General features: G+C 35.2%; 1 protein-coding gene across 1 annotated transcript in view; it reads left to right on the forward strand.

Annotated features, from left to right (window-relative positions):
• Positions 1-18,561, forward strand: part of CARNMT1 (carnosine N-methyltransferase 1) — a 30,682-nt gene that overhangs the window by 9,976 nt on the left and 2,145 nt on the right. The window contains exons 7-15 of the mRNA XM_081318874.1: positions 173-279; positions 689-769; positions 3,985-4,342; positions 6,884-7,079; positions 8,710-8,873; positions 14,509-14,649; positions 15,534-15,712; positions 16,980-17,093; positions 17,901-18,004. Of these exons, the coding sequence (XP_081175000.1) occupies positions 173-279; positions 689-769; positions 3,985-4,342; positions 6,884-7,079; positions 8,710-8,873; positions 14,509-14,649; positions 15,534-15,712; positions 16,980-17,093; positions 17,901-18,004 (1,444 nt within the window). The remainder of the gene's footprint in view (positions 1-172; positions 280-688; positions 770-3,984; positions 4,343-6,883; positions 7,080-8,709; positions 8,874-14,508; positions 14,650-15,533; positions 15,713-16,979; positions 17,094-17,900; positions 18,005-18,561) is intronic.

The following is an 18,561-nucleotide window of genomic DNA, read 5'->3' on the forward strand; positions in this document are numbered from 1 at the left end:
TTGAGGGACTGTGACAAAAATTATGAAAATGGCTTAAAAGTAGTAGTATCGAACAATATGAAATGCTGGATTATAAAAAATCTAAGAGTGAAATACAGAAAAAAAGAAACCATTTAAAGATTATCAAACTAATAAGAACTACTTTGGTTTTTGTTTTGTTTATTTAATGTAGCAACAGAACATACAGTCCACCAGACCCACCTGGTTACTTCGATGGACATGTGTGGCCCATGTATCAGAAACACAGGAGAGAAATGGAAGAAAATGGAATGAGCATTGGTACAGCTAACATTATTATAGTTCTCCCAGGTGTCTGTGATATTTGCATATTGCATAGCCATATTTATAAATACATAGTTCCTATATTTTTAAAAAATTGCTCAATATTTATTTGCATTTATGTGGAAGGTGAACAGCTATGAATGTGATAAGAGGGTTCCTAGTTCCCAAATGTTTTCTTAAAGTACTAGATATTTATAAGCTCACACTTAGTGTTCAAATTGTGTTTTTTTGATTGCATGGACCTTAAGTTATAACTCTCCATATGAACTGTGCTGGTGGATATCTTATATTTATATATTTTTATTATTTACTTATTTAAATGTATATACCACCTTTCTCAGCAATAAAGCGACACTGACTTTTCCTCTGCTGAAAGTAATTTGCATTTGTTTTCTACCTTTTGCAGTTTATTTGGATGGGACAAAGTCACAGGAAGACCTCTGTTCAAGGATATATAATGATATAATGGAGGCACTGGAAAAGAAAAGTAAGTAGTTTGCCTGAGTTAAGATCATTTGCATTAAGTAAACTGGAGATAATGCCATATGCATCATTAGATTTCTACATGTGTGTTTCCCAGTACCATGTTTTCTGGCATATAAGACTTTTTAACCCATGAAAATCTTCTCAAAAGTCAGGGGTCGTCTTATACGCTGGGTGCTGAAACTTTAGGGACAGGGCTGGCTGGAAAACCTGGAGCGGATCTCCCATTGGGACCAATTGGAGAAGAAGCTGCAGTCTGTGATTTTTTACAGGCTGGGGTCTGGGCGTCTTTCCTTCTAAAGTTGAAGAGCAGCTGCAGTCTATCCCAACTTGAAAGGCAGGTGGGGAATGCAGCAGTCAGAGCAGCTGCTTAGCTCTAAGGACACATTTGACTCAGGAACTGGGCGGGCTGGCTAGAAAACCTGGAGCGGATCTCCCATTTGGTCTGCGCAGGGAAAGCTTTAGAGTGAATTAGGAAAAGTTTAATTCACTTGCACTGTTTTATTTTTACATGTTTGATGACAAACAGCCTTATGTTTATAAGTGACAGTTTTCCTACTAAGTACCTGCATGTCATAAGCATTTGAATTAAAATTACCATATTAAAATCAAATCTGATGTTTTAATTTTTATTTGGTGTGCGTTGAAAGAGGGGTAGTCTTATACGGCGAGTATAGCCCAAACCCTATAATTTAACAGGAAATATAGGGGGTTGTCTTATACACCCAGTCGTCTTATACGCCGGAAAATACGGTATATGTGAAATCAGATGAAAGCCTCTTGACAAACATAAGCTGGTCCCACAGAAGTACAGGTTCAACTCTTGGTATCCTTGGACAGCTATTAGGGCTTCAGTATTTTGTTGTGTGATCTAAGACCATCCCTCTCCAATAAATCCTACTGCAGGTACTGGCAGATTGTGAACAGCAATTGATGGCTATTAAATGTTCATCTTTTAAAAAAATTCCAATATCCAGAAAATTGGGACATTCAAGTAATAATAATATCTCCAGTAATCTGCAAGTGTTGCATATAGGTATTAGTAAACTTGCTGGAGAAAGTCCGTCAGTTTAAGAAACATATCTTCACAGAAGTGTTACAAAAACTGCCTTTTGCAATAAACCCAGGTTTATTGAGATCCTCCCAGAACACTTAATTTTCCCTTTTACAGCTAAAACTTAAGTTGGCATTCAAATTTAATTCATAAGTTTTTTTATGTTACTTATAAGGAAAATGATTGCATCATTTTTGCAAAATTACACTTTCCAAAATGTTACGTGCATATATTTGATTAACTAGTTACACCAAAATAGGGTTTATTAAATTCGCAATTGCTACATAAAATAAATCCCTTTGAATCAATTTCTACTTTAGGCATGTAACAATGAAGCCTTATATTGGAGGCCTTTGGGAAAGCAAAGAATTACTATGATAAATACTACAGTTCATTTTTCATAGTTCATTCTAAAATAAAAAGGAATAATTTATGGCTATATTAACATTGGAAACAGATTATTGACTATGAAAAGATACAGCACATCTATGAACTTTTTTCTATAGGTGAGCAAGGCATTATTATGCATGCATAAATATGGTTCCCAGCCTGGACAGTTTCATAACAACCACTTAATTTCCTTCATGAATCACAGAAGAAAATCCCACACCTCCTTGCCAGTTGACAGAAAAGCAGTAAAAATTAAATGAAGAAAACTCAGCTCTTCTGTACTATGGGATATAGTGGTTGTGGTTCGGTACCAATTCAGTTGTTGCAATTCCTCTAACTCCCTTTCTTAATAAATATTGTCAAAAACTTAAGAGGTTGTTGTATTTTATCATTGTTTCTGTACTGAAAAAAGTTGGTTGGTTGGCACTTTTTGTATATATTTGTTTTATGTATTTATTTATTTTTGGTCACTTGTTAAAACTTTTCCCTTTTATCCCTTCCCTCCTTTCTCTGTATGTTTGTATTTTTTGAAATTTAATAAAGCTCTCCATTGTATATATAAAAAACTGTGAAAATGTTTGAAAAATGGATTACTTGCAGGGGTGTCAAACTGCCGGCCTATGGGCCGGGTGCATCATAGCGAAACTGCGCCCACCACATTGCCAGCAATAGCAAAAAAGTCACGATATGTCACAACACGTCATGTGACGTTTGACAGCCCTGGATTACTGTTTTAAGCAAGTGCCAAAGTGCCTATCTTAATGAAACTGACCATTAAAAATTTTATATATAAAAAGTACTTATAATCATTTGAAACAGAAGCATATATAAAAAAGGGTCCTGTAGGGAAATCTATAACATGGTAGCTCTAACATTATTAATTCATCAGTATTGTCTTTATCATATTATCATTACCATTATGCACATTATTAAGAAATCTAATTTTCTCACTAGGTTACAGTATATACTGCGATCTCAAGAAAAGTACTTTGGGCTAATATTTTCTAATATGTCCTTGCTATTATTGCTTTTTTTGTTGTTTTTCTAAGAGAAAAAAATGGAAAATTGTCATTTCAACTCACGTTTTGGGAAGAAACCCAAAAGGACCATTTACTAATGCATCTTTGGATCCTTAAGTACTAAATTCGCTCCTGAATTTAAGAATAGTTTTCGTGACTTGACCCATGCAGCAAACGCATATCATGAAATATTCAAATGGAGTTCCTCTCTCCAAAGGTATACAATCCAAGTTTCAGCCTTTTGTTTTCTTCCAGAGGGATGGTAATCCTTCTTATCAAGCGTCCCTAATGGGGATTCGAGATAGATGATAGGCTAAGATTCGCAGTTAGAGGAAGCTCTGCAAATACTCAACACTTGGATGGGGTGGGAGCTCATGGTGGATTGCACCCGTGTTTACGTGAGAGTCCTATCGGTTCCGTAGGAGTTAGAAATGCAGAACCCCAACCACTCGTTTCTGGCTTAGGAACAAAAGATACAAAACGCAGGTCGGAACCAAAACGCGGTGAAGTCACGTGCCATAAACGGGAAGCGATGCACACCTCTAGCCAGGATAGCTTCAGCCTTCATTCAGCTTTGTTTCCTGAATGAAACAGAGGTTTGCTTCATCGCTAGCTATCATCTCAATCCGGTCGCAGGCGCCGAAACACGCATGCGTGGCGGGTCGCCCTCTTTTTTCGTGTCACGCGCTTGCGCATTGGGTAGCCGTGCCCGGGTGCGCGAGCCGTAGAGCCGCGTTCCGCGAAAGATGGTTGGCTGAACCGGTGCCTTGCAGCTGTTCTCTATGAATCCGCAAGCGCGTCGGCGTGCGCGGAAAAAGGCGCGTGGAGCCGGAGCGGCCGTTCGCGCTCGGCGTCGGGGCAAGGCGGCTGGGATGTCCCGGCGAGGGCAGCAGCCGCCGCGGGGCAAGGCGATGCGCGGAGACAGCCGGGAGAGCGAGGAAGACGAAGAACAGGCGGAGCTGGGCACGCGAGATGGAGAAGCGGCGGCAGGGAACACCCGGTGCGAGCCGGACTCGCTGCAGCAGTTGGCGACCACCAAGGTGGACGGAAAAGAGGAGGAGAAGCAGGAACGGGAGCACTTCCGGAGAATTATCAATGCCTTCCGTTACTATGGGTAACCGATTCACTCCCCCGCTTGCTGTGATATCCTTCATCCCCCATACCTGGAGTATAGGACCCCTGATCCACCAATTCGTAGCAGAATCTACCCACGGAGGGAGAGGGGCTTGAGTGATCAAGGGCCGGGAATACAAGTAGTCCTCGACTCACAACATTTCCTTTAGTGACTTCGAAGTTACAACAGAAGTGGAAAAAGTAACTTATGACTATTTTTCACACTTATGGCTGTTGCAGCATCCCCATGGTCACATGATTTACATGCAGAGCTTGACAACTGGTTCATATGATGGTTGCAATGTCCCGGGGTCATCTTTTTTTGACCTTATGACTAGCAGAGAATGGGAAGTCAGCTTCGCTTAATAACCAGGTTACTAATTTAACAACTGCAGTGATTCACTTAACAAATGTGGCAAGAAAAGTCATAAAATGGGGCAAAACTTACTTAACAAATTTCTCACTTAGCAACATAAATTTTGGGCTCAATTGTGATCATAAGTCGAGGACTAACTATACCCAATTGAAGCCCAGCCTCAACCATGGAAACTCATTGAGAGACCTGGGGCCAGTTCACTTTCTTTCAGCTCAATTTGTCTCACAATTAGCCTTAAATTCTAGGGAAAAAGCTGGGACACCCATTTAATAAAACTTACTCATAAATTAACCCCTGCTGAGTACACTGGGACTTACTCTGAAGTAAGATGCCAATCTGGCACCATCCAGGTGTTTTGAATCTAACTCTTAGGGTTCCTATTGATCTTAGCCATTGGTGGGGATTATGAGAGGTCTAGCATGGAAGCATTTGGGGGTATTGTTTTAGATTGGAATATTGTTTTAGAACATATCTTTTTATTATGTAAATCATGAAATGATGTCTCCTATTTAAGGGAATTATTACAACACATTTAGATAACTTGTTAAACTGCAGAGACATCACACCTAACGATGGATGCATTTTGAAGGTGATTGTTTTCCCAGTTGTAACATATGGTTTTGAAAACTGGATCCTCAAAAAGTCTGAATGAAGAAAAATGAATCTCTTTGAGTTGTGCCACTAGAAAAATTGTTGAGATTATCTTGGATTATATTGAAGAACAAATTATTTAATATTAAAGAAATAAAATGAGACCATTTGTGGAAGCACTCATAAAAAACTGCAGTTTAAATGTTTTGGACACATAATATGTAGGCAAGAGTCACTTAGAGAAGGTCATGATGCTTGGAAATATCAAAGTGAATTTTTTTTTTTAAAAAAAAGACCAACAGAGGACAAAATGGGTAGATAATAGCACTGATCATGTGTGCACAACCTTTCAAGTATTTAAATAGCTGTTACTGGCAGATAAACTTGGAGAAATGAGGTCTATTAGGTCACGAAGAGTCATAAATGAGCGAACAAAAACAAACAGTACAAACTAAGGTTTCCTGGCAATAAGGTGTATTGAATATTGCAAAATTCTGAGTAGTTGTGACAGGATTGTTTAAATGTTTATTGTTTCACTTCTGTTTTCAAAATCATAGAGCAGATGAACATGCCATTGTCTATTACACAGTTTATGAAGTTTTCTAAATTATCACTTCCAAATTTATTGCCATGTCCATATTAATTTATTTACTCTTTCAGTTTGTGGTTAGTGTTAGGAATCCATCAAGATGAATTTCAACACTTTTTAACCTGTAGCCCAAACATGTCAAACTTGCGATGTCACATGACATCGCACGACGTATCGAAGCTTTTTCTCTATTGCCAACAATGGGGTGGGTGCGGTTTCCTGATGACGCATCCAGCCTGCAGGCCGGCAGTTTGACACCCCTGCTGTAGCCATTTGTGTCTGTGAAAGTAATGGAGCTGCCAAATCTGCAGCTCACCCTAGTATAGGCTATTTGTGATCTTTTAACTGTGGTTTTTTTTAATAAAAATGTTATATTTATTAATTGCATTTCTGCAATAGCACATTCATTCCATATAATTTAAAATGTAAAAAATTAAGGTGTAACAGTTTAAAGTATATAAAACTCATTGTGTCTCCATTGTGTTAGAGCTATTTGAAACACCTACAGTTTAAAACAATTTAAAACCACCACAGAATGAAGTCAACAATTCCGTGAAAGTTTTAAAATACATTTACCTTCTGATTAGAAAGTTTTCTGAAAGAATATCTGTGTGCTGTTTTGCAAAGTTTATAAATTTAAATGGCTACTAGTGACAGGCCATTTGCATTTGTTATTTCTTCTAAAACAATGTCATCCAAGTAACTGAAACACATTTGTTATTAATATAAAATAGATTTTGGATCATTGTTCTATCTAACACTGAACTTCGTGGGATCCTAAATTGTTAATTTTGACAGGATTCTAACTGTATGTTGATTATTTACTGGCATATTGACTTTGGGGTGAAATGATACCTGTTCTGATAAATTTATATATGTGATTTAAAAATGTTTCCAAATGGGAATCCACTGAAAATATACAAGATTGATACCAACAGAACTTTGTTTTACTCATTATTTCTGATACTCATTTTTTTAATTTCTAGAATTAATATGCATGAAAGAGTGAATCGTGCAGAAAGACAATTTAGGACTCTTCCAGCCATGCAACAGAAATTATTACCTCAGTTCCTTCCTCATCTTGACAAGATTCGAAAATGTGTTGATCACAATCAAGGGATCTTGCAGTCTATTGTGAATGACTGTACCCGAATGTTTGAAAATAGAGAATATGATGGTGATGTATGTTGATCATTTTATTTCTAAAAAAACCTATTTTCTTGTAACATTTTAATTTTTAAAAATTTCTTTAGTGATTCATACATAGGCTTTTTACACATGAAAATAGTTTTCATATTTCTTGGGTTAAATTAAGAAAGTTGTAGGAAAATTGATAAAACCTGTCTTGGATTTTACAAATGAAATACCATTCTAGTTCATTCCAGTAAATCATGATTCTCTTTAATTAGCGATAAGGAGGAATGTTTACACAAATAGAAGATACATAATTTTTATTTCCACAAAAGCTATGCCCACCCATTCAAAGTTGGTCTTTTCTCTGTGATTTTCAGACTTTTGAAATTAAAAGTAGTTAGATCTTTTCCAATTCTACCCTGGTTTTTTGCTTGAAGTTGATTCTTATTTTCCACTGGTGACCACTATTTATTATCTTTAGTTTATGCCTATGTCCTGAGACTGATTGAAGGGTTTGACATTCAGTTATAGTGCAAAACAGTATTCCAGATTTTATTATTCCCTTTACATTTAAACTACTGTTCAAGACATAAATAATGGTTCCTTTCTTTAGCCTTAAATTTTTCAAGTGGAATTAACAGGCTCCAATGGTCTTCATATCATAATAAGCAGGCATATACATAGAATGAAGGCTACTGCTAAGTTTGTAAAGCCGCCCTGAGTCTTCGGAGAAGGGCGGGATATAAATGGAATTAAAATAAATAAATAAATAAATATCAATATGAACAGTTCCCAGATAAGATCATGTTTTAGGAATACAAGGAATATTTTTTAGCACCCATTTTCAGTTCTAGTCAGGTCTAAGCATGGATATGTGTGCTTATTATTGTCCAGTTTTACATATGTCTGCTCTATCCTAATTCTACTTAATTTTAGAATTAAGAAAGACCTTACAAGTATTAGTGGAATTTTTTCCAAATTTTCTCACAGACCACATCTACTATTAATTGACCTTGATCCAACTGGAGTGACTTTGACCAGTAAAAACTTTTATCTTTTTCTTTTCCATCATTTTGAATCCCAGTGTAGCTTCTCTGTGCTGGTCCTCTTCCTTTCCACCACTATGAATTATGGATCACTTAATGAACTTTAGACAATTTATGAAGTAATAGACTTTCAGCAGTGCAAATCCTGCCTGATTCATTTTAGGATCACTAACCTTTTTTCTGGTTTTAAACTAGCAGCTGTTTTCAGCAGCTACTAGACATATGTAAGTACATGTTCACCATTTAATTGCCAGTCATGACCTCCATTTCTAAACTTCTTAATCAGGTGACTTCCCTCTTTGCTAGTCGGTATTTATCACTTATCTTTGTGAATATAAACTAATATAATATGTACTCTCAGCACCTTATCAACAAAGCAAAGTATTGACTTATATTTGGATATAGGATGTAGACACATGTGAACAGCAGTGAGAAGCTACTGCTGAGAAAAGGCTCACCAAACAACTTTTATCCTGAATAATAAATGTCAACTTTTTGATGTGTTACAGTATATTATATGACAGCATCATGTAACATGTGTTAAGAGCTGATTTGGATATAATTATTAGTACTACATTTTATGTTATGATAATGTATCAGATTAATCTGTAGCTAACTTTTTTTAAAATTAGGGAAATGGAAAGATTACACCAGCTTCAACTTTTGACATGGATAAATTAAAATCCACTCTGAAACAATTTGTAAGAGATTGGAGTGAAACTGGGAAACCTGAGAGAGATTCTTGCTATCAGCCCATCATTAATGAAATTGTAAAGAATTTTCCAAAAGACAGATGGTAAATACCTTTTAAAATATTTTTTTAAAGAGAAGATATGCACAATAATGCATTTGTGGTAAAGGTTACTAGAACTGGTCTTTGAAAAATTGTTTAGGTCATAAGGAAAAAATGTCATAAATGTCTGCCATCTTTTTAAATGGCTTTGCTTAAAATTTGTTATTACTAAACAGATCAGCAAAGAGACTAAAGTTTATAGTTACAAGAATAACATACCACTTAACTCTGATAAGATAGCTCTTTGTATTAGCTTTAACATAATTTGGAAAGATATGTTGAGAAAAACACAGCTGACTTGGTTATATCTTCCTCTTAATTTTCTTTTAAGAGCCACAGATGAAAGGAACTAAAAGGCTCTCTGGTACCACAGTTCTTTTGTGAGGCCTAATAAACATATTGTACTCCGGCAGAGAGCAAATACACCATTAGAAGGAAATAGCAGTAGTATTAGTAGTCTCTTTATAGATAACTTTTAGTTATTTGAGATTTTTTATTAAATGGACCTAGCATGGCAGTCTTGACCCACAGTCTAATGTTTCCCTTGTCTGTGTTGAGAGGATTCATTTGATAACTCTGGTGGGCTAAGGTAGAAAAACGAAGTCTGTTTTAATCTCACTTTAACACAGCTTGTAATTGCTACTGCATTACTGAAGAAAAAAAAGCTAAAAAGCTCATTCATAATATAACATGAATACCCTTCCCTTGTTAGATTCAAGGCATTCAAGAATGTCTTCAAATATAGAAAAAATTACGGTAAGTTTTTATATATTTAAATAAAAGGGTTTGACTTTCTCAAGAACCCCCACTTCCCCACCCAGATTTGTGGAAAAGGGGATATATGCCCGTGAATTTTTAACTGTGGAGGAATATTAGTAAATGTTAAGGATTAGCATTTTTCTTGTTATTTTTTTCCCCTTCTTTTGAAATATTAAGTTTTCCCCCCTTTTGTACAGTACGATTTTTTTAACTAAGTAGTGTTGATCAACTGATCTATTTTGAAATATTTTATCCTATAGACATGCATTCATTCTCACCAAAGTTATAGTGTGGACAGCCCAAATCAGTGGACCAGTTGGCATGTCTTTTGCTCAATAAAAGTCAAAGACAAGTGTTAAATTTCTAAGAACCAAAAATATGGAAAATTTCTATGGGATATATCTTTATTTCAAGAAGAAGTATGTTCTTTGAACGTAATTTGGCTTATTTATCTGGAAAGTTAAGGAATAAATTGTCATTTCTTAATATATGTATTGAAACAATACATAAATAAATCATCCCAGAATATTCTGAATGTTTACTTCTTTTGGAAACAGTATCAAAACACCACAGTCAGATGAGTATTTTTTAAATGCTACAAATTAGTGGTGAGGGCTGAGCAATAATCATACCATTTAGTTTTTAATTAAGTTTAACCTCTATAACAAATAAATTGATAGAATATTGTGACTTATAAAGTTCACATTTCACATTTATTATTTTTCATTAGAAGCAATAAAAGAATCAAAAAATATATTTTAAAAGGAAAGAAAGAGCTTGCTCATTTTGCATAATTTTTAAGATCTGGGTTTTATTTTTGAGAAAGCTAATTTTACTTCTTGTCTTACATTTATTTTGTATCAAGATGTACTCTTTATAAAAACAACTGTAGAAAATCTGACAGTTGTCCAGGGAGAATGAGGCATTCCCCCCTCCAAAAATTTTTATAATCCCCTGAGATTTCTCTTTGGTCCACATTTTGAAAACCCCTTTCTTAAAGTGTTTGACTTGTCTAAATACGTTTAACCATTTGTTCAGTTGGAAAAGAATTTTGATTTTTCAAGTGCAGACTTATTCATACTTTTCTGCTCAATCTGGAGCTCGGGGAAGCTGAATATTGGATTACATTCAGTATTCCAACCTCAGCCTATACAGAAATATAGGCCGGGATTAACAAACCTATCTACTAGCTGGAACAGAATCTTTCAGTCAAATAGCACAGGATTCAATACAGTATTTGTGGATGCATATAGTAATACGCATTGGTGAAATTAAAACTGGTTTGGGGTTTTGCAAAAGCAGTACATTAATATTAGTATTTAAATCTAGTCAAGTGGAGCCAACAACCAAGGCCAAATGAAGAGCCAGCAAGTACATTGGTTCTTCTTAATTCCTCTCTGGATGAGGAGAGAACGTGAGATTGCTCACAAGTGCTCTGTACAGATGCTCCTCGCAAGAAGACTGTGAAACAGGATTCTGGTGGGTTTAGAACTCTGGGAGACAGTGAAATAGCCATCTTCCTGAAATTGTGCTTCGTGCCTTCAAAAAGGACACTGGGTTCACATATTTCCTTTTCAAATCATTTTTGGCTATTGCTTGTTAACTGCTTTCCATAAATTATGCTTTACATTGATACATTTTACAGCTTCAGGTGAGTTTACTTCAATCCTTAGCAAAATAAATAAGTTTTAAGTACAAGTTTGAGGACTTATAAAAACATGTCTCTCTCTTTTTGGAATAAAGAGCAAAAGAGTGATTATAACTTTATTTTGGAAAGTTACAAATGGATGAAGGGTCCAGATGGATTTGAATTAAGATTTTGAATCCCTTCTGTGGGAAAATGCTTTGGTTTGAATTCTTTAAAAACAAGGATGAAATGTGGAAGGTTGAGAGAGAACCAGAAGGATCTAAAGATTATAATTAAGGGAAAATAATACTTAAATTTGACTTACTAATAAGCAAAATATTTTTGGACATTGGACATATTGGAGAGTATTTTGGAACAGTAGGCTCAGAAATTAATTTTAAGAATGTCTGCATCTGTAAGACTGCATTTGTTACGTAAGTGGATTTTAAAATGACAGGCTACAAGAATGATATGAAAAAAGATGCTATACCAGTTATACAAAATGTTATTATAATTATGTTTTTAATTATAAGGAAAAAGGATATACAAATAACAAACCAAAAGAGTTGCTTGGTTAATTTTCTTACACTGGATTCACAAAAAAGACTTGTTAAAGCTTTGAAGAATTGTTTTGGGCAGGATCAAAAGAAAAGAAATGAGAAGAAACAAAGCTGTAGTACATTATTTGAAGAGATTAAAAATCAAGATTGTTAACAAAAAAGGAAGAATTCTAAAGCTGATTTCTTTGATCTAGGTTAAAATAAATGTTGTTATCTCTGATAACCCTAAATAGTTTGCTGATTAGGACTGAAATGAGGCAGTTAAGGTTTAGTTTCTAGATGAGATATGGGACATGGGAAGAAGAGATTTGTTTTATTTTAACAGAAGGTGGTAAACTGCTTAGACTTGTTGGGATGAAGAGGGATGACTAACTGACATATATCCCCTTTGCTATATTATTTTACCTTAGTTTCTATACCTCTTTTTCCTTTCTGAACTTTTTATTTTTTCTTTTATTTCATTTTTTAGTTTGTATTGGTTTTATCTTTCCAATTGTAATTTTTAATAAAATCACTATTTAAAAAGATACTAATATTTGGCATAGTGGTTTTAAGATGCTGGCCCAGAAACCAGGAGACTAGTCCCTTTTTAGGCATGAAAGCCAGCTGGATAACTTTTTGGGGCAGTCACTCTCAGCCCACGTCATAAGATTGTTGTTATGGGGAAAGCAAAGAGGAGGAAAAAGTATGTGTGTTTGCCACCTTGAGTTACTCACAAAGTAATAAAGGCGCTGTTAAAAGATTAATATATAAAATAGTTCCTTAAAATACTGATGAGCTTATATAGCTTAAGCCTTAGTGCTTTGTGTCTGAAAAAAAGTCAGCATCTCCTGATTGTTTATATTATACATTTCCCTTGATTAAAGATTGAGTCACTATTCACAGTCATTTGATTCTACTAAGTCTTTCATAGTATGCTTGCCTTCTTCAGATGTGTATAGAGAAGTTTCCTGAAGATGGGCAAAAAGTAATATAAACAAAATTGGTCCTGTTTTTATACTGAAACTTGTCAGAAACAGTAATGATATAAGTTCTAATATCGTTCATGTAACATTCAAATGAATCAAGACACAACCACTCAGCCTTTTAATGAGTTAACTGGGATACAGGTCAATTGATGACCATAAGTCCAGTTGATTTTTATTTTATTTTATTTTTTAGGATGTTCATTTCTGTCCAGTACCAATTTTGCAAAATCCCAAGGGATTTTTCCCCCTTGTATTCATAGTTGTATCACTTTCTGTTTTAAAAGTTATTATCATTTGTACATGGTCATTTTAGGACTGTTAGCAATTGTCTAAAGTTTATTTAAGCTTATATAGTATATTTTTCATATGCAGGGAAAGGAAGTTATTTTGCTGGGGAATGCTCAGCTGACTGTTTTTAATCTTGAAATAATTCTGACTTGATGTCTATATTTGGCTTAGAACAACTAGGTTGTTTGACCTTCAGCTCTTAGACAACTTAACTATTGTTGAGGAATTTTGGAAATTAACTCCACACATCTGGAGAGGCCAGAGGCTAGGAAAGGCTGTTTTGAAACATGCCTCAAAAGGCATGGTAATGCTTAAGGCTCTCAGGATTCAATATGTACCATTGCAAAAAGTAAAGTAGCATTTTGTACAATGAGCTGGCAATGTTACAGTATTGCCAAGATTTGTATTTAAAGATTTTCCTAAAACATTACAGACTGAGGATCATAAAACATCTGTTAACCGGCTTCATTCTGTAAATAGCAATAGCAGTTAGACTTATATACTGCACCACTGTGCTTTATAGCCTTCTCTAAGCAGTTTACAGAGTCAGCATATTCCCACAACAATCTGGGTCCCCATTTTACCGACCTCAGAAGGATGGAAGGCTGAGTCAACCTTGAACCGGTCAGGATTGAATTCGTGACAGTGAGCAGTGAATTAGCCTGCAATACTGCATTCTAACCACTGTGCCACCACAGTGTTTATTACGGAAGTCACCAAGTAGATGGTATTCATGTTTCATAGAATGGTATGGATGTCAGAGTAACAGAATATTTTTGTAAAGGATATGGTTCAGATTGGTCTCTGGTATGTTATAGACTCAAAAATTGTTCAGCAAGTTTATTATGCAGTGCTGTATCTGTAAACTTGAAAATAAATCACCGTCTTAAGTACATAGAGATTATAGCATAGCTGGCTGGGGAATCCTGGGAGTTGGAAATTCACAGTTCTTGAAGTTGCCAAGGTTGGACACCCCGGTCTAGATAATAATCTTACCATTGTTTGTTTATTTACAAATTTACCTGGGAGGAAATCCCTTTAAACCAAGTGGAATTAAAATGTTATAAGGCAAGGAAAGGATTTACATTTTAAGTTTGTTCAAAGTGCAAACAAAAATCACAATATTCTTCAATGCAACCTGTGATTTTTTAAAAAGATACTTTCTTTTCTGAAATTATATTGCTATAGTAGCTTTCCAGTATTTAAAAGAATCAGGCCACTTGCAGGACTCAGACCAGAAAGAAATATACATCGTAAAATATAAGTTTAGCAAATTTGAGGATTAAAAATAACAAATAATTTTCTCTGTGTAGAGTCAGTAAACATGTTGAAGATTACTTTTTGCTGGAATAAACCAAGCTTGGGAAATAGAAACGAATTGGCATTATTTCTCTCAAATATATTTAATTAAAGATTAACCCTTTTTCTTGTTTCAGGGATCTCTCCAAAGTAAATGTCCTGGTACCTGGTGCTGGGCTAGGTAGATTGGCCTGGGAAATAGCTATGCTTGGTTACACTTGCCAAGGAAATGAATGGAGCCTGTTTATGCTCTTTTCTTCTAATTTTGTACTCAACAGGTACATATACAATCTTCTACATGTGGTTCTACACTTGTGTTTTTGCACTGGCCATGGCTGACAGTTATTTCATGAAAGTCAGGTTCTTTAACCGATTGTTGACTATTTGGGTGTTTGATATTTCACATGCTTCTTTAAATTATTTAAATGCTAAACTATTTTGCCTTCTGAATTTTATATGAGGGGGAATTTATTGTATTTCAAATGTGCTCATTTTAACTGGTTGCACTTACCGCTTTCAGATGCCATTTTCAGGGTGACAAACTGTTTGAATTGGTTAAATGGTTTTTCAGTTGTATATACTAGGAAATGATATAGCAATGGTACACAGTCCTTGGGTTGCATGGTGCTTCTCAGCACATCAAGATTCTGCTACCAGAATTCATGTTCAAAATGGCTAAAAGATTTCTTCCATTCTTAAACCTCAACACTCATCACTAAATTGCCATGCCTTTGCCTGATTCCAGAGTTCTTTTTTATAAATAAAAGTAGAAAACTCTAGAAAGGCAAACTGCTCTTACTTGTAAGTTCCTGAATATCCTGGAGGAAAAAAAAGGGCCTGCCCTTTCTAGATCACCTACAAGAGCTGTCTGCAATCTGTTTTAGTGTTAAAGATTTAATAAGATTAATTTGTTTAAAAAACTAAATTCCATTTCTTTAAGAGTCTTGTTAAGGAGAAAACTTTTAAAACAGCAGATTTTTTTTTCTGGTTGCTTCTTTGTAAATAGGTTACAAATAATAAGTGGAATCTTGCAGCAATTATTTTTAAGAAAGAAATGTTGATGTTATTTATCAAGTTGTGTTTTAAAGAACACAAAATAAAAATATTACATTTTGTATTCTTTAATAATAAATAACAACTTTTTGGTAATTATATGTTACAGATGCTGTGAAACTAATGCATGTAAATTATATCCCTGGATTCATCAGTTTAGCAATAACAGGAGATCTGCTGATCAAATACAGCCAATTTATTTCCCAGATGTTGACCCTCACAGTCTTCCTCCTGGTGCCAACTTTTCTATGACAGCAGGCGATTTTCGAGAAATCTACTCTGAGAGTAGTAAGTGGGGAGGGGCAGGAACTAGACTTGGAAAATGAAATTTGTCAAGTCCTCAAAAACAAGACATGTCATGTTAGATAATTAAAATTATTTCTGTAAGTAATTTAAAAAGCCTTAAGTTTTTTTTTAAAAAAGAATACATCTCTATTTGTCTATTAAAGTTCCTTATTAATTTTACTGAAGGATATTTAGTTGTTAGAGGACTCTCTGATCTCATCTGTTTTGGGGTTGTTTTTATCAGCAAATCGTGGATCGTGCTTTGGCATTGCAACAGAGAGCAGGAAAGTCTTTGTGCAAAATAATCAGATTTGATCAGCCTCTTTTTCTCCCAGATAGAACAAGAATACACATAAATCTCAACTTACGACCATTTATTTAGTGACCATTCAAAGTTATGACAATGCTTAACAAATGATGGTTACAAGCAGGCTTCGGAGGTCTGGCCATCCCAGCACCCCTGTGATCGCATGATTGTGATCTGGGTGTGTGGCAACCTGCTCACAATTAATAGTCCCCCATAACATTATTGCCTTTTATGATCTTCTCTGCTAGCCTCCCCAGAAAGTCAATGGGGAAGCTGGCAGGGAAGGTCACAAGTTGCTGCAGTAAGTCTCCTTCATCCTTGCACCCTTCCCCAGCCCCTTTGCACCCATGTGTCATTGGCCACTTGCATATCCCCATGCACCTTTCCTGTGCCTCACCCTACGTCCCCACTACTCATGTATCTTTGCTCACTTTCCCAAAACACAAATGCAGAACACTGGTTGAAATAGTCTTGCTTAACATTTGACTAGATTTCATTTTACCTTTACATGGCTGTGTGCATTGAAAGAGGGACAAACCAATCAACTGAACTGATAGTTCCTCTAGTCTAAAAAGATTTTACACAGGGGGGACTTGGATGCTGAAGACATTGTTATCTCTTTCATTAAATGGTTCTTGAGGGAGCATCTTCTGCTTTTCGTTTTCTTTTCTCTACTACTAGTAATGTCTAAATTAAATACTACTACTACAGATTCTTGCTAGTTACTTTAGGCTAATGATAGTTAAAATCAAATGGTTAAATTCTACAAATTATGAATATATTAGATTCTTCTGCAAAAGTAGACTCTTTAGAATTTACTATTTATACTACATAGCTGCAGCCTAGGAAATTGGTGAAAATTAATATATTGAAGTGACTATCACTCTTAAGTCTTCTTAATGATGGTACCTGCAAGCTGCACTACACAGCTACACTATTCTCTGTTCCTGTTTCTATATACAGATATATGGGACTGCATAGCAACCTGTTTCTTCATAGACACGGCACACAATGTCATTGATTACATTGATACAATATGGAAAATACTTAAACCAGGAGGAATATGGATCAATTTAGGTAATTTACTAGAACTTTTGAGTTTAATAGAAAGGACTGCAGTCTTTGTACATTCTAATTTAAGTATGATACGAGGGAATTCCAGCGTGATCTAAACCCTTTGAATTAAGAGCATTGTCAGTTTATAGATTTTGGCTTTTTATAGTCTTTTTGGGGAAAGAAACCAAGCAGTCAATCAGCCAGAGTAGAACTGGAAGGGACTTTGGTGGTCTTCTCGTCCAACCTCCTGCTCAAGCAGTGTAGACCCTATATCATATGAGACATTGCAATTCAAAATAGATTGCCAGAAGGATCTTATAAAACATTTTAGAATAACTGAATCTACCTTTAAATTAGAAGAAAATGCAAATATGCTTCAGGTACTACTTACCTCTGTACATACCCAGGCCTTCAGATCATCTACGGAGTCCCTCTTCCAACTCCTTTCATTAGAGGAGGTAATGACAGAGGGAAAACCTTTGTGGTGGGACCCCATTCATAGAGTTCTTTTCCCAAAGAGGCTTAACTGATGATCATACTAGCATAATTTCAGTGCCAAGTGAAGAGCTTTCTATTTTGCCAGGATTTTTATATTGTTTATATTTGCATTGTCTTAGTCTTTGGGCACAGTACAGTTGTCTAATTTATATGATGTGTTTATTTTGGATTTTAATTTATATTGTTTATTCAGACTGTATTTTAGTGTGCTTTATTGTAAACTGCCTGAAGAATTTCAGCTACTGGGCAGTTGTTTTTTTTTAAAAAAATAAATTATTGTTGATCTCAAAAGAATTTGATAAAGTTGCTGGTTTTTCTAATATGTCCTAGGTCCTCTTCTTTATCATTTTGAAAATTTAGCAAATGAATTATCTATTGAATTGAGCTATGAGGATATAAAAAGTGTAATATTACAATATGGATTCCATATTGAGGTAAGAAATGTTGATTTTCACATTCCAATAATAATAATAATATATAATTCCTTATTCTGTCCATTCTTCATCACATGATTAATTACTATGATAGTAACAAGGTTATTGATTTGTCAATATTCCGTAATGAAGCTTTGGGAGCAAAGTGCCCTTTGGGCAAAATGGAAAAATATATTTTTTTTTAAAAAAAATCATCATCAGAACACGATTTCTGCACATAGACCTGCCTAAAAAATGCAAAGATGGACGGGTAGGTGGATGGATGGGGACTATGAATAAAAACAAAATAGAGTAAAAGAACTTGTAAACTCTCAGGATAAATGGAACCTGCATGTGTTACTGAAGAGAAGGAGAGTAAATTTTTGTGTTGGGCAACGAGAGGCATAGTAATTGATCCCTAATTGTTCACAGACATGTTCTAAAGGAAGAGAAGGGCAGCTGGGAAGAACAAATGAGATTAAATAATTTTTTACCCTATACTGACCTGACAAATTTCAGTTGTGTATCATTACATTAGCATTTCATGTTTGTAATGAAATGCAGATAACTAAAGAAAA

Source organism: Vipera berus (genome assembly GCF_964194415.1).
Source record: "Vipera berus genome assembly, chromosome: 2".
Classification (NCBI taxonomy): domain Eukaryota; kingdom Metazoa; phylum Chordata; class Lepidosauria; order Squamata; family Viperidae; genus Vipera; species Vipera berus.